At 42.8% G+C, this 16,013-nt stretch overlaps 1 protein-coding gene across 3 annotated transcripts in view; it reads left to right on the forward strand.

Moving 5' to 3' along the window:
- Prr14l (proline rich 14 like) overlaps positions 1-16,013 on the forward strand; it is a 74,393-nt gene that overhangs the window by 43,716 nt on the left and 14,664 nt on the right. Inside the window, exon 9 of one of the 3 annotated variants that reach the window (XM_038348227.1) lies at positions 7,928-8,246. The exons of 1 other annotated variant lie outside the window; for it this stretch is intronic. In XM_038348227.1, the coding sequence (XP_038204155.1) occupies positions 7,928-7,940 (13 nt within the window). In that variant the 3' untranslated portion in view covers positions 7,941-8,246. Of the gene's footprint in view, positions 1-7,688; positions 7,905-7,927; positions 8,247-16,013 lie in introns of those variants that run through there. One more of the 3 variants, XM_038348219.1, reaches the window with a different exon arrangement.

A 16,013-nucleotide genomic window follows, 5' to 3' on the forward strand; every position in this document is an offset into this window, starting at 1 on the left:
GCCCTGGAACTAGCTCTTGTAGACTAGGCTGGCCTCGAACTCACAGAGATGTGCCTGCCTCTGCCTCCCGAGTGCTGGGATTAAAGGCGGGCACCACCACCGCCCAGCCCCTAACTAGTTTTTAAAACTTAAATTAACCCATATTTTTTAATCTGTGTTCTTTTACATGGTTTGGTTACCTTTACTCTGTACTGCTCATCTTGCATCCTCTGCATCTGGCTTGTGACCCTGCCTTTCTTCCTCTCCAAGTCCTCTCTGTCCCCAGATGTCCCACCTAACCTCTTCCTGCCTAGCTTTTGGCCATTCAGCTTTTTATTAAACCAGTCACAGTGACACGTCTTCACATTGTAAAGGAATATTCAGCAACATTTTTTAAATAAATGCATAATTTTATTTTTCTTTGCAAACAAAAGTCCTTTTTGTGTGTGTATATAGCATATTCTCTTTATTATGTTAATGGACGTATAGGCTAGTTATTGCTTAGCTGTTCCGAATAACGCACAAGTGAACATGGATGCACAGATGTTTCTGGTGTCACTTAGACACATGTAGGTATATATCTGAAAATTCTATAGTAGGATGTATGGCATTTCTTTTTCTTTCTTTTTTTTTTTAAAGATTTATTTATTTTTTATGTGCATTGCCTGCATGTATATTTGTGTGAGGGCGCCAGAGTCCCTAGAACTGGAGTTACAGACAGTGTTGATCTTTCGTATGGGTACTGGGAATTAAGCGTAGGTCCTCTGGAAGAGCAGCCAGTGCTTTTAACTGCTGAGCCATCTTTTCAACCCTGACATATGGCATATCTATTTCAGTGTTTTAGAAAACCTCCACACTGATTTCCATGTTGGCTACAGAAGTTGGCGCTTTGACCAGCAGTGCATAAGTATTTTTTAAAGATTTATTATTTTTAATTATGTGTGTGTACATGCACACATGAGCGCAAGTATATATACAAAAGCCAGAGGGTTCTGATCCCACCGCAGCTGTAGTTAATAGCTATGGGTACTGGGAACTGAATTTTGGTCCTCTATAAGAAGAGCAAATGCTCCTAACTGATGAGCCCTATCTCTAGCTCCTGTTGTGTTTATCTTAATTCCTCACATTCTCACTTTCTGCTTCCCCGTGTCTCTGTCACCTGTGGATAATTTATTTTCAGTTGTTTTTTTCTGTAGCGAGCAATGAAACCTGGAACACCCGATTCTGTGTTACCCCCTCGGTACAGTTTGCGCGCCACTGTACCTTACACGAGTCGGGCAAGGGCCTGGAGATTGAAAGAACACACAAGAGACCTGGGTCATTCGAAAGGAGATTAACCTTGGGGAAATCCTTATATACCTCTCTGCTGCACCAGGATTTCTGCCCAGGCAGGTTGGAAATTACCACACCAATGATGGAGACAACAATGCCCTACAGCTAATCACCAGGCGGGGCAGAGGGAGCACAGGAACAAACAAAATGCTTTAGTTAGCTGACCAGAAACTGTCCTCAAGATGCACCCCAGGAACAGGGGTAGGCCCCGGGCCCTACAGAAACCAGGTTCTGTCAACTGCGTGTATGACAGCATATTTTGTATTGGCATAAAGTGTTTTCTTGTGCGGATGCCCCAGGAGATGTAATCTTAGTGTTCTCTCCCTGCTTGGCCGCCACTCACACTTTTTACCCTAATAAATAATGCCACTCCCTCACCTCCTGTCTACCATAATCACACTTATTATTTGGGTCTTTGAGAAAGCCCTTTTTTCTCCCATGCCATTTCTATGGAAGATTGTGGACTCCAGGCGATTCTTCTGATATGAGTCCTTTTATAGTTTGAATTTTGTAGCTCCAGCTGTCTGACTCAGTGTCCCCTGCCAAATTGAGCAAGGACACTGGCAACCACTAACACTACTCAGGAAACGTACAGGCAATTACCAGGGTACCCAAACCTATTAGGCATGTCCAGCCTAGCATCTTTGGCCGTTCTGGGAGCAAGTGGGCCAGGTTGGTCGTGTGAACATTCAAGAAAGTTATTGATCTCTATATGGTGGGGATCCCTTTTCCACAAATCTCCTGTCCTTGGCAGTCTAGAAGGAGCAGCTATTTAGCTGATATGAGCCAAGTAGAATTCAGTGGCTCTTGAGTGTTAGGCGGGAGTGTCATGGTAGTATCAGGAATGGCTTTGAGTTCTTTGCTTATATTACTTTGGACCAGCAGACAGTCCAAATGTCCTTCTGTCCAGTGTGGAGTGGCTGTTGCCTTTTTGTTATCTTGTGAGAGGTGGATAACTGCCTAGGCAGGTAGACTGGGACACCCTTTGTTATGTCTTCTTGAGGAATTAATCATTTTACTAATTTGTAGTATTCTTTATCTCTTCTGATTCATTTTGGTTTTTGATCCACTTTATCAGACATCAAATTAACTATATCAACTTCTTTTTACTTGCTTGATACATTGTATTTCCACTTTTTTATTGGTTTTTTTGTTTTGTTTTGTTTTATTTTTCAAGACAGTATTTCTCTGTGCGGCCTAGCTATCCTTGAACTTACTCTGTTGACCAGGTTGGCCTTGAACACACAGATTCGTCTACCTCTCAAATTCTGGGATTAAAAGTGTGCGTCACCACAGCTAGGCATATTTCTGCCCTTAAAATTTTATTTTGTTTTATCTGTATGGATGTTTTGTCTTAAGTGTGTTTGTGCACTGTTTGTGTGCTTGTTGCCCATGGAGGCCAGAAGAGGATGTAGGATCTCCTAGGACCATGTTGAGCTAGGAATCAAACCTAGGTCCTCTGCGCCAGCAGCCAGTGCTCTTATCCACTGAGCAATTTGTCCAGCCCCTTGGCTTTATATTTTTGACACCTTGACTATGATGTATTAATATGATAATATGTTGCAGAGAGATTCTTCTCTGGTTGTGCTTATTTGGGGTTCTAATTGCCTCTTGCATTTGAATCTCTCTTTAAATTAGGAAAAATAATTCTATATTTTAATGAGCCTCTGTATACTTATGTTGTTAACAGTAGACTCCAAACTTCTGGCTCTCAAAATCCTTTTGCCCCTCTTTCACAGTGTTCCCGAGCCTTAGGTGCAGGAGTTCTGTTTTAGATGTATCTCTTGGGTTTTGGTGCTCCATGGTCAGTTGTTTTATGCATTTAAACCAGATACGTTTTTCTGTAATGGTCTGTCTGTTGCAAAAAGAAGTTTCATTGGTGACTAAGAGCTACACTTACCCATGAGTATAAGGGTATTTAGGGTGCAGTAGGCTGACTGAGAAGCCAAGGACAATGGCGCTGGGCTTTGATTCTTCTGCATCGGCGGGCTCTGTGGGAGCCTTCTCAGCTTGGTTGATCACCTTCCTGGACCTGGGGGGAGTTGGGAGGACCTTGGTCTTAACATAGAGTAGGGAACCCCGATGGCTCCTTGGCCTGGAGAGGGAGGGAGGGGGGATATGGGTGGAGGGGAGGGGAGGGAAGGGGGAGGAGGCGGGGAGGAGATGGAAATTTTTAAATATATAAAAATAAACCATAAAAAAAAGAACTGTGCTGCTTGCTGAGCGGCGGTGTTGCACGCCTTTAATCCCAGCACTCAGGAGGCAGAGGCAGGCGGATCTCTGTGATTCAAGGCCAGCCTGGTCAACAGAGTGAGTTCCAGGATAGGCTCCAAAGCTACAGAGAAACCCTGTCTCAAAAAAAAAGAAAAAAGAAAAAAAAAAACAAACCTTTAAAAAAAACTGTGCTGGTCAGTGGAGTACTAGCACTACACAGCAGAAAAAATAACAACATCTTGAATTTTGCAAGCAAATGGATGGAGCTAGGAAACATCATTTTGAGTGAGGTAACCCAGACCCAGAAAGACAATTATCACATGTACTCACTCATAGGTGGTTTTTAAACAGAAAGCAAAGAAAGCCAGCCTACAAACCACAATCTCAGAGAACTTAGACAACAATGAGGACCCTAAGAGAGACATACATGAATCTAATCTACATGGGAAGTAGAAAAAGAGAAGATCTCAGTAAATTAGGAACATGGGGACCTTGGGAGAGGGTTGAAAGGAGGGGGGAGGCAGGGAGAAGAGCAGAGAAAAATGTAGAGCTCAATAAAAATCAATTTCGAAAAAAGAAAAAAGGAAAAAAGACCAGTGCTGCTTAGTTACAGTGGCAGACGCTGCCCTCTGTGCCTGGGAAGCTAGGTGTCCAGCACCAAGCATGGTCTCCGTCTTCTTAGCAGGCTTTAAGTCCAATTAGACAGCTGTTGGTTACCACCAAGATGTGAGTGCCACTGTCTCTCCCTTAGGGCTATCTTGCCATGCTGCAAGTTATTGTGGGTGACAGGCAGTTGGCTGTGACTGGTGGTTCCTTCCTTCCCTTGGAAGCTTACAAAGCACCTGTGGTACTATAAAAGCTAGTCCTAGGGCCTTTCAGGTCAGATCCAGCTTGGATCATCTGAGTTCTGTGTCTGCAGTGCATGGTGTCTTCAGTAATAGAACCTTAAGGTCAAACTCTGGGAAGCAGACAAGAACAGTGGCAATACCCATATTGTTTTGGGACTTTCTTGACCTCTCCTGCTCAACAGCTCATAAGAGGGTTTCTTAATCCTATTTCTAGTCTTGGTTTTGAGTTTTCATTTTTTTAGGCAGGATCTTCGTTCCTTTAACTTATTCTGTAACACAAACAGGCCTTTAACTTATGACTCTCCTACCTCAGTCTTCTACAAGAACTGGGGTTACAGACCTGTGGCATTGGGACTAACTGAAAGGTACAGGTTTTTGCTTTGGTTTGGTTTTGGTTTTGTTTAAAGATAGTATTTCTCTGTATAGCCCTGTCTGTCTTGGAACTCAATCTGTAGACCAGGCTGGCCTCAAACTCACAGAGATCCTCCTGCCTCTGCCTCCCTAGTGCTGGAATTAAAGTCAAACACCACCATTTCACAGCTGAACAATACAGTTTTTAATAAATTTTTACCTTAAGATTCTTTTGGGTGTGGCTGGAGAGATGGCGTTGACCGAGAGCAATGGCTACTCTTCCAGATGGCCTAGGTTTCTTTCCCAGTCCCCACATGGTAATTCACAACCATCCATAGCTCCAGTTGCAGAGGCTCTGGTGCCCTCTTCTAACCTCTGTGAGTACCAAGCAGACACATAGTGCACATACAAACATTTGGGTAAAACACACAAAAAATAAAATGAATAAATCAAATAAATAAAATGTTTGTCGGGGGAGATTCTTTTGGGCTTTCAGATGGCAATCTTTTTTTTCCTTAAGATTTATTTATTTATTTATGTGAGTGGTGTATCTGCGTGTATGACTATGCCAGAAGAAGGCATCAGATCCCTCTATAGATGGCATGTGGTTGCTGAGAATTGAACTCAGGACCTCTGGAAGAGCAATCAGTGCTCTTAACTGCTGAGCCATCTCTGCTCCCTGAGATGGGATCTCTTATAGAGCACCTTGTCCTCAAAGTAGCTATATACATTTAAAACTGTGGTCCATGTTGCCAGAGTACCCTTCCTAAACTAGAAACTAGACAGATTTCTTATCGGAGTCAGTTTGGTTATGACCAAATTAGTACACATGGGCTCACATGTATATCAAATCATGTAGTATCTTACATTTATTTATTTGGTTTTTTGAGACAGTTTCACTGTGTAGCCCTGGCTGATGTACAGTTTGTTATATAGACCTGGCTGGCCTCAAACTTAGAGATCCATCTACCTCTGATGGAATTAAAGGTGTATGCTACCGCCACCTAGGTGATCTTAAATTTTTCAAAACAATTTTTCTAGATTCTTTTAAATCTTCATCTCTGCATCACATACTTACCTAGAGTCCATAGAGGTCATAAGAGAGCATTGTGTCCCTAGAATTGGAATAATTGATGGTTGTGAAAGACCATGAGGGTGCTGGAGAGATAGCTGGCTCAGTAAAGAGCACTGGTTTTTCTTATAGAGAACCTTTGTAGGGCCCAATTCCCAGCATCCCTGTGGCAGCTCACAGCCATTTGTGCCTGTTGCCTGGGGAGGCCAGAAGAGGTGGGGGTCAGATCCCCTGGAGTTCCAGACAGTTGTGAGTTGCCAGTGGCCTGGGAGTGGGAACCAGGTTCTCTGCTAGAGAAGCCAGTGCTTTTATTTTAACCATTGAGCCAACTCTTCAGCCCCCATTTTTAATTTTTTTTGTTTGTTTTGTCTTTCGAGACAGGATTACTCTGTGTAACAGGCCTGGCTGTCCTTGAACTCACTCTGTAGACCAGGCTGGCCCCCAACTCAAAGAATTCCTCCTGCCTCTGCTTCCCGAGTGCTGGGATAAAAATGGCATGCGCCAACACTTCCCCACTCCGTTTTTAACTTTTAGGGGAACCTCCATACTATTTTTAAGGATACTGGAAAGAACAAATAAGAACCCTTGATACGATACTCTTCTAGGGACCCCATATTTGTTCCAGCACCCATGTCAAAGTGTCTGATGCCTTATATCATACACTCACACAGGCACACAAATGTTCACCTGAATAAAAATGTTTAATATCTTAGCAGATAAACGCACATGATACTTAGAGCAGTGCACATGCCCACTTGTCGTCAGACTCAAGGGAGGTGGTAAAGAGTTGCCTGATTTCCATTTTCTGGATTGGTGGTACTCTGTGTGTGTGTGTGTGTGTGTGTTTTGTCTTGTTTTTCCACACATGTTGGTTATTTCTTTGACTTCAGCTTTCTAGGACATTGATATTACAAACACTCCTGTGTCAAGTTTGTGGAGTTTTTTATTCAATTTTCAAATGTTAGGGTTTTTTCTTTCTCTTTTCTTTTTGCTCTTGGAGTTTGTGCATCTTATGGAAGTTATTGACAGGTGCTCCTGTTCTTTAGCTTGTCTCTGCTCTGCTGGCTCTTTGTTGCACGGAACTGTTGATCACATTGTTCTCGTGTACTCTTGTTACCTGTTTGTCTGCAGTCATACATTCAGAAACATGCTTAGCCAATTCAATGGCATGAGACGTTTCCCTGGGGCCTCTTAGAGTTTCTGAGTTCCAGTCTAGTGCTGACCTATATTCCTGTCTAGAGTCTTCCAGGTGAGGAGAGACCAGTTTTACCGTTTTACACCTGGAGTCAGTTTTTTCGGTACCACTTAAAGAGAGTTTGCTTTCTGCACTCTGTGTCCTTGTCAACTGTGTTGAAATCATTTGACTGTAATAGGTGTGTGAATTATTTATTTCTGTATTCTCCTCTGCTTTATTGTCTTTATACCAATACCTTGTTGTTTTGGTTACTCCAGATTTCTTAGCGTTTTTTGTTTGCTTGTTTTTGAGACAGGGTCTTGTCATGTAGTTCTAGTTGGCTTGAAACTCATATCCCAGCCTAGCCTCAAACTTGGTGCAATCTTGCTTCAGCTGTGATTATAAGCATGCGATATCATGCCTGGACTTATGCATTGTGTTTTAAAGTTCAGTATTGAAACCGGGCATGTTGGGGCGTGTACATTTAATCCCGGCAGAGGCAGGTGGTTCTCTGTATATTTGAGGCCCACCTGGCCTACATAGTGAGCTCCAAATCAGCCAGAACTACAAAGTGACAGCTTGTCTTGAGAAACCAAAAAAAAAAAAAAAAAAAGAAAGAAAAAGAATCATATAAATAAATAAAATTTAAGTTAGATATTGTAATGCCTTCAGCTTTGTTTTTGTTTGTTTCTTTCTTTTGCCATGCTGGGGATGGAAGCCAGGGACTTACATATGCTAGGCAAGTATCATACCACAAAGCAATACCTTTCGCTTTGTTTTTGTTGTTTGTATTTTATATTCATTTTATTTGTATGTTTGTCTTATCTGTGTCAATCTATCTATCTGTGTGTGTGTCTTGTCTATCTGTGTTTGTATATGTGTGTGTGTCTCTTTGTAAGAGGTGAGGTTGTGGGCATGGGGTGTCCTGTCATTCTCTGCTTTTTTCATTTGGGACAGGATATTTTCTTGAACCTGGGACTCATGGAACCAGCCCCAGCCCCACTTGTCTCAGGGCCAGCGCTCAGCCCCTTACATGACTGCTAGGATCCGCAGTCTGCCCCTCGTGGCTGAGGGCAGGTGCTCTAAACCGGAGCCGGCCCACCAGCTCCTTTCCCCTCAAGATCATTTTGTCACATCGTCATCTCCTCTCATGGGTCTGTGCGGAGAATGAAGACAAGTCAACGGCATTTTAAAATGACTTCATTAATTACAAAGAGGGCTTAGCAAAATCAGTGATATCATTAATATGTTGAAATAAAATTTGTCAAGAAGGGCTGATTTGAAAGACTTTATGGACATTTCTCATGTGTCAGTTGTATAAATTAAAGATTGAGACATTGATTGCCCCAAAACTGTCTTCTTCTATAAATGTGGAAAGTCCCTGAATGAGGGTATAAGGTTACTCTGTAGGTATTGAGTGGCAATTTGATTTAGCTCTTTGGATTTTTACTTTAGTATCATGTATTGGTTTGAGTACAGTCAGGATATAGGAACTATATGACATTTTAACATAATACAGAATTTCAAACTATAATAGGACAGTAAATGTAATGAGGCTTCCAAAGGGTGTGCTCAGACTGAGGAACAAAGGAGGACATACTTGGGAGGGCCACTAACTCCCCGTGGTTGACATTGAGACTGTGGTGACGAAGCTACGGCCGTAACCCATTGGGTGACTGGAGCACAGAGGCCACATCAGACAAATAGGAAAGAACCACACAGACAGGTTGTAGCTGTGATTCAAGAGCTGGAGTCTGTGGTGCTTATTACAGAAGGGCTACAGAAAACCCTGGACAGGTATCTTTGAGACCTGGAGGACCTTCTCTGCGTGGTAGGGCTATTATGTTACCAAAGGGCTCTTTGCTCTGGCCACATAGTTAAGGTATAGATGTTCAGGGGGTGTTCAGGTGACTTCCAATCATCCCCATATATGTGTGTCACTAATGGGCTCATGGCAGAACAAAGGAAAGCACTCAGAACCAGGTGAGATGCACCCTCATCCTGTGGTGTTCTGCTAGCGCCATACAGCAGATCCTGGTGCTCAAATTTTGAACTTAGGCCGGGCGGTGGTGGTGCACGCCTTTAATCCCAGCACTCAGGAGGCAGAGGCAGGCGGATCTCTGTGAGTTCGAGACCAGCCTGGTCTACAAGAGCTAGCTCCAGGACAGGCTCTAAAGCTGCAGAGAAACCCTGTCTCGAAAAATCAAAAAAAAAAAAAAAAAATTTGAACTTAGGCAAAATATTTTGATAAGGAGCCCATTTCAGGCAACAATAAAGCATTGACACATTTTCTTTTCCAAGAGGTATTTTTTTTTTTTAAATGGGGATGCGGTTGTGATGCCTTGGAGGTTAATTGTGTTACTGATCTCACAGAGACCCCAAGTTTGTTTCTCAGATTCCATGTGAGGTGAGTCACAACCACCTGTGTTGCTCCAGCTCCAGGGGACCTGACGCCCTCTTCTGGCTTCTATGTACACCTGTACTCATAAACAGACATACACACACTTAAATAAATCTTCTTAAAAGTATAATGAACTGGTTGTGGTGATGCACGCTGGTAGGGTTTGCTGAAGGCAAGAGGATCACGAGTTCGAGGCCAGCCTGGGCTACACATTAAAAAAAAAGGTGTATTGAAATAAATAAATAAATAAAAGATTTGAAGAGACCTGGAGAGATGAGACAGCAGTTAAAAGCTCAATATGTTCTTTCAAAGGACCCAGGTTCAGGTCTTGACACCCATACGGCAGCTCTCAAACTTTAGCTCCCCTCCAGGGGACCCGACACTTTTATCCTCCCTGGACACTGGGCACCAGGTAGTGCACACATAGGCATGCAGGACAAATACCATATACATAAAATAAGTTATCTTTAAAACAAAATTATTAAAAAGATTTGAATAAATCAAAATATTATGTGTTATGATGCAATGGTTGTATAAAAAATAAAGTAGTAATAACCAAGAAAAAAGTTTGTTTTGTTTTTTTGAGACAGGATCTCTCTATGTAGCCCTGGCTGTCCTGGAATTTCTCTGTAGACCATGCTGTTCTTGAACTCACAGAGACCCATCTGCCTCTGCCCCCTGAGTGCTGGGATTAAAAGCATTTGCCATCACATCCAGCTAAGAGTGCTAGTCTCAGAAATTTAAAATATTAAGTCTCTGGCTGGTGAGAGGTTAAGAGCACTGACTGCTCCTTCAGAGATCCTTAGTTCAATTTTCAGCAGCCTCATGGTAGTTCGCAACCATCTATTATGGGATCTGGTGCCCTCTTCTGTCATGCAGGCATATATGCAGGCAAAACAATGTACATAATAAATAAATAAATCTTCAAAAGAAAAGTCTTAAAAATTAACCAGAACATAAATCATAAATTGCTAAAACAATAGAAAACCTGAAAATGAATGCTAGTACATAGTGAGACTTAGTGTTTGGTGAAGATGGTGGAAAGCCAGGCTCTTAGAGTAAGTCTCTTGGGATGGCAGCCATCTTAAGGACAATAAAGCTGTTTCTGTATGTCTTTATCTCAAACATATTCTCTTCTAATCAGATCTTAGTGTAAACAAAGCAACCTAAGAACATTTGAAGAAACTGTAGGAAATTTCAGTTGGAACGGGCTAACTATAATAGAAATTTGTGAGTCATAAAAGACTGAAAAATATACTGCATAAAAATAAAGAAGCTCGCCGGGCGGAGGTGGCGCACGCCTTTAATCCCAGCACTCAGGAGGCAGAGGCAGGCGGATCTCTGTGAGTTCGAGACCAGCCTGGTCTACAAGAGCTAGTTCCAGGACAGGCTCCAAAGCTACAGAGAAACCCTGTCTCGAAAAAAAAAAAAAAAAATAAAGAAGCTCTAGAACCAAACCATACCTGTAACCCTAGCACTTAAGAGGTGGAGACGGCAGGATCAGGAAAAACTAGCCTTTGCTACATGGGAAATTTGGATCAGCCTAGGCTACATGAGACCCTATCTCAACAAAATGAAAGAAAGTATTAAAGTAGGTTGTGGTGGCACAGGTTTGTAATCCCAGCACTCAGGAAGATGTGGCAGGGTAGTGAATTGTAGCAAACTTGTACTGCACATTTGAGATATCCCAAAAAAGCAGGAAAAGCCAGCAAGGGGACTCACTGAGTAAAGGGGCTCGCTTTTCAAGTTTATGATCTGTATTCAATCCCTAGAGCCTGTCACCTTGTTGATTTAGCATAGAAACAGTAAAGGAGACCCTGCATCACAAAGGAGGTTTAAGAGCTGAGTTTAGAGTTGCATGCCTTTAATCCCAGAACTCAGGAGTCAGGGCCAGTTGCATCTCTTGTGAGTTTTAGGCTTGTCTGCTCTATATTGTGAGTTCCGTGTCGGCCAAAGCAACACAGTAAAACCCTGTTTCACAAACAAAGCAAAAATAAACATCACAGTATAAGAGCCTGGTAGTGGCGGTGCACGCCTTTAATCCTAGCTCTCAGGAGGCAGAGGCAGGTGATGAATCTCTTGAGTTCAAGGCCAGCCTGGTCTACAGACAGGACAGCTAGAGCTACAGAGAGAAACCCTGTTTTGGAAAACCAAATAAATAAATAAAAGGTCTTTAACAGAAAGAGAGAACCAACTCCCCAAATGGTCTCTATCCTTCCTACTAGCACCATGGCATATATGTGTGTACATACACTCTAAATAATACACTTTATATGTGCATGAGTGTGTGTAGCTGTGTCCCTCTTTGTTTATTGGGGCTGGTGACATGGCTCAGCAATGCTCTTGCAAAGGACCCAAGTTCAGTCCCCAGCACCCATACGGTGGCTCACAGCCATCTGTTACTCCAATTTCAGGGGTTTGATATTTTTTCTGACTTCCTCAGGCTCCTGCATGCATATTGTACATATACATTTAAACAGAAATGCACACAGAAAATGTAAACATTTGCATATTTTAAAGTTACTACTTTAGAGAAACCAAATGTCAGCCAAGTACAGTGACGTGGTTATAGTTTGTCCTGCTCTAGGAGCTAAGGCATGTGGGTTATATCAGTTCAGGAGTTGAAGGCCAGCTTGGGCAACATAGTGAGAGCCCAGCTCAAATAAGGAAATAATGTGTGCCATTATCAAATAACAGTGGCAGAACTGGTAGATTGCTCAGACCAAATAGTTGATACAGGACACAGGGTACAAAAGGAATCCCACATTTTTCCTACATATACTTAAAAATGGAGAGAACAATACCAAAGTTTGAGCATATCTGTGAAGCAGAGCACTAGAGATAGATGCACACTGGACTTAGGAAGTCCTGTGCTACAAGGCTTACATGGGAAGAACTAATTATTGCTAAGCCAGCAGAGGAAACATGAAAGAAATGAAAACCGAGTTGCATAAACAAATGCAACATAAAATAAATTGCACATAGTTGGGCATGGTAGCACATGCCTTTAATCCCAGCAGCCTTTGTGGGATCACTGAGTTCAAGGCCAGCTTGCTGGGTCTACATAGTGCGTTCCAGGACTAACTAGTGAGATCTCTCATAAAAGAGGAAAAAAAAATAGTAGATGTGAACCAAAAATAAACATATATTTCTCCCTCCCCAATGACCACGACAACATTAAAGAACATTAACCTCTCGAAACCGTGACAGTGAGCAAAAGGGGAGGAACTCTGAGGAGGTCAGCCATTTTTGTGGATTGGCAGCCTGGATCCATGCTACCAGGAAGGGCTGGCAACCCTAAGCTGAGGTTCTGGTTTACAGGGTCCCAGGTTGGTTGTTTAGTGCCTTTGCCTAGAGCACTGGCAGAAGAGTGAACAGCCCCCCTCACTCTGCACCTGCCAAGTGATGAGGAGCTCCTGGGGCCCCGAGCTGCAGCCTGGGCCTGGGCAACCATGGAACTGCGTCTCAGTCACTAAGGGTGATGACAAGGTCTGTAAATCTGTCCTTCGTGAAGGCCTGTGTGGCGGTACTGCTTCTGCGGCTCCTGTTCTACGCTTACATTTGCAGGATGACATTGTATAACCATTCTTTTTTTAACATTTATTTATATGTTTGGATGCTTTTCTTGCATATATCTGTGTATATATGCACGCCTGGTATCCAAAGAGGTCATAAGGGAGTGTTGGGTGCCCTAGAACTGGATTTATGTATGGTTGTACATTATCATGGAGGTTCTGGGAATCAGACCTGAGTCCTCTGCAAGAGCAGCAAGTGCTCGGAGCTGCTGGTGGTCATGAAAATGAGGTCAAGTGGCTTGGGCTGTACTGGCGATGCTTGCCCACCCACAGCTAAGAGCATTTGGATCTGGAAATTAATGAAGAGGATGTGTATTAAGTGTGACAGTGTCCTCAGCCCCATCCACGGGATATCCATGTAAGGAGGTTTAGCCTCTGCCAGCTTTGATAACACAATAAAGCTCTATCAGGTGGACTTCACTGGCTAGCACCTGGTATCCTACATTAATAACTGTACAGTGTGTTTAATGCCAGTGTCTCCTAGGAAACAAACAAGGGTAGCATGCATTGCTTCTGGCTTCAGCTGGAAAAATATCAGGGTAGCATGTTGTGGGGGTTCTGCCCCAGCACCATTTGGTGTCATCTAACCAGGGCCCTAACAATAGCTTGTGGGGATCTATCATCTAAGTGTCGGAGGTGGATTCCAGTTCAGATCTGCACCATCTCTGATAGTCTACCTGTATCAACCTGTTTCCCAAGATGTCAGCTGTGTAGCCTAGAACCCACGAGAGCTAGCATTCAGCGTTAATGATGGGGATGTAGCCTCAGGAAATACCAGTAGCCAGAATTCTGGCTGGGACTTCCAAAAAAATCGGTAAGTTGTGGTTTGACAAAAAATGCCCCAAGACTTTGCCAACTCCTGAGAGGACCTGAGAAAGCACCCTTGACTTTCATTTAACTTAACTCATTTCTGTTGAGACTTCAGAAAAGGTGTGGAGCCACACAGCCATTTTCTGTTTTCTGCCCTTGACACAGGACCTGGGTAAAATCATAGAACACAGTACATAGTAATACCACAGGTTCTCTGCAACAGGGGATGGTGTTGTGTTTTGGGAGTGAATGCAGTGTTCATTCATTCATTCTTTCTTTTTTTTTTTTTTTTTTTTTTTTTTGGTTTTACGAGACAGGTTTTCTCCGTAGCTTTGGAGCCTGTCCTGGAACTAGCTCTTATAGACCAGGCTGGTCTCGAACTCTCATTCATTTTTGAAACGCTTTCTCTGTGTGGTAGCTCAAAATGTCTTGGAACTCTTTGTAGACCAGGTTGGCCTCGAACTCTCAGAGATCCACCTGCCTCTCTGCCTCTTGATTACTAGGATTAAAGGCGTAAGCCACCACGCCCCCGCTGAATGTAGTATTTATAATTGTGATCTATGTGTGGGAGGAGGTCTGTATGTGTGCCACATCTCAGTTCATAAGCACATTCAGTTTTGTTTTGTTTTTATAGTTATATTGTAAATTGTCTATAAGTCCTGCTTCCCCAAATTGTAGCTAATTCTTGCATTTAAGATATTTCAAAGTTGAATAAATTTTCTCCCCATAATGTCCATTTATTTAGAATAAAGGGATGTCTCTTCATTCCCTTAGGGATACAAAATATATGTGGGCTGGATGTTTTGGTGCATGCTTATAATCCTACCATTTCTATGGTAGAGATCAGAGGAGATAGGGATTTGAAACCAGTCTAGGCAATGTACCAAATTCAAGGCCAGGCTGGGCTGTATGAATCACTCTCAAAAAATTAACTGGGGGCTGGAAAACTGGCTTAGTGGTTAGAGCAGTGGCTGCTCTGCCAGAGGGCCCAGGTTGCATTCTCCGCATCCACATGGTTGCTTACATCCGTGATTCCAGTTCCAGAGTACCTGGTACCTTCTTCTGGGTTCCATGGGCATACATATCAGGTACATCCACATACACTCGGGCATACACATAAAATTATAAATGCAGAATTAAATATTAAAAAACAAATGAAAAAAGAAATGACTTCCTTCCCGAGTGCAGTGCCCCAGTGGGTAAAGTGCTTGCCATGCATGCCTGACAACTTGGTGTTGACTCTGGAACCCTGGGTAGGACAGAAGAGAAAACTGACACACAAAGTTGTTCTCTGACGTCCAGGTGCATGAAGTGAGCCACTCCTGCTCTTACATACATGTTACACATACACAACAATTACAGCTTAATTAAAAGACACGAACCTTGCACTGAAGAGATGGCTCAGCAGTTAAGAGCACTGGCTGTTTTTCCAGAGGTTCCAAGTTCAAATCCCAGTAACCACCATGGTGGCTCACAACATCTGTAATGAATGAGATCTGATGCCCTCTTCTGACCTGCAGGCAGAATACTGTATACATAATAAATAATAAATCTTAAAAAAAAGGCATGATCCTCTAAAGGGAGAATTGTCACTGGCCGTGAGCTATACTTTTTTAGAAAGGATATAAGCCTATTCTTCAGCAAGGGGCAACAGACAATAGCTGTGTCTCTCAAGATGACTACAGTATAGCCATGTACTACATATCTATGGTATTACATTATCACAGTATAGAAATCATGACCTGAACGGTAGTGGCACACACCTTTAATCCTAGCAATCAGGAGGCAGGGGTAAGCGGATCTCAGTGAGTTCAAGACCAACCTGTTCTACAAAGTGGGTTTCAGGACAGTCAGGACATGCTACGCGGAGAAACCCTGTCTTGAAACACCAAAACAAAATAAAAAACAAAAATCAATCATGACCTTAAAGGTTGGGCAGACAGCTGAGGTGGTTAGCAACCTTCCTAATGCCATCACAGCCACAGAGTCATTTCATTGCTACTTCATAGCTGTCATTTTGCTACTGTTATGAATCATAACCTGTGAAGGAATAGTTCCATACACGCCCCCAAAGGGGTTGTGTACTACAGGTTGAGAGCCACTGATGTATCACATCTCCCCAGATTATTTGCAGATCTGCAAGTCTATGACCCTTGCAGGGGTATCGTGATGCCAAACCAACCACTTTATGCCAACAAGAAGAAATCTTGCCAACATCACATTGACAAATCTGTTTTAGCAACAATTATAAACAAAC

The sequence above is a fragment of the Arvicola amphibius genome, chromosome 1 (assembly GCF_903992535.2).
Source record: "Arvicola amphibius chromosome 1, mArvAmp1.2, whole genome shotgun sequence".
Taxonomy (NCBI): Eukaryota; Metazoa; Chordata; class Mammalia; order Rodentia; family Cricetidae; genus Arvicola; species Arvicola amphibius.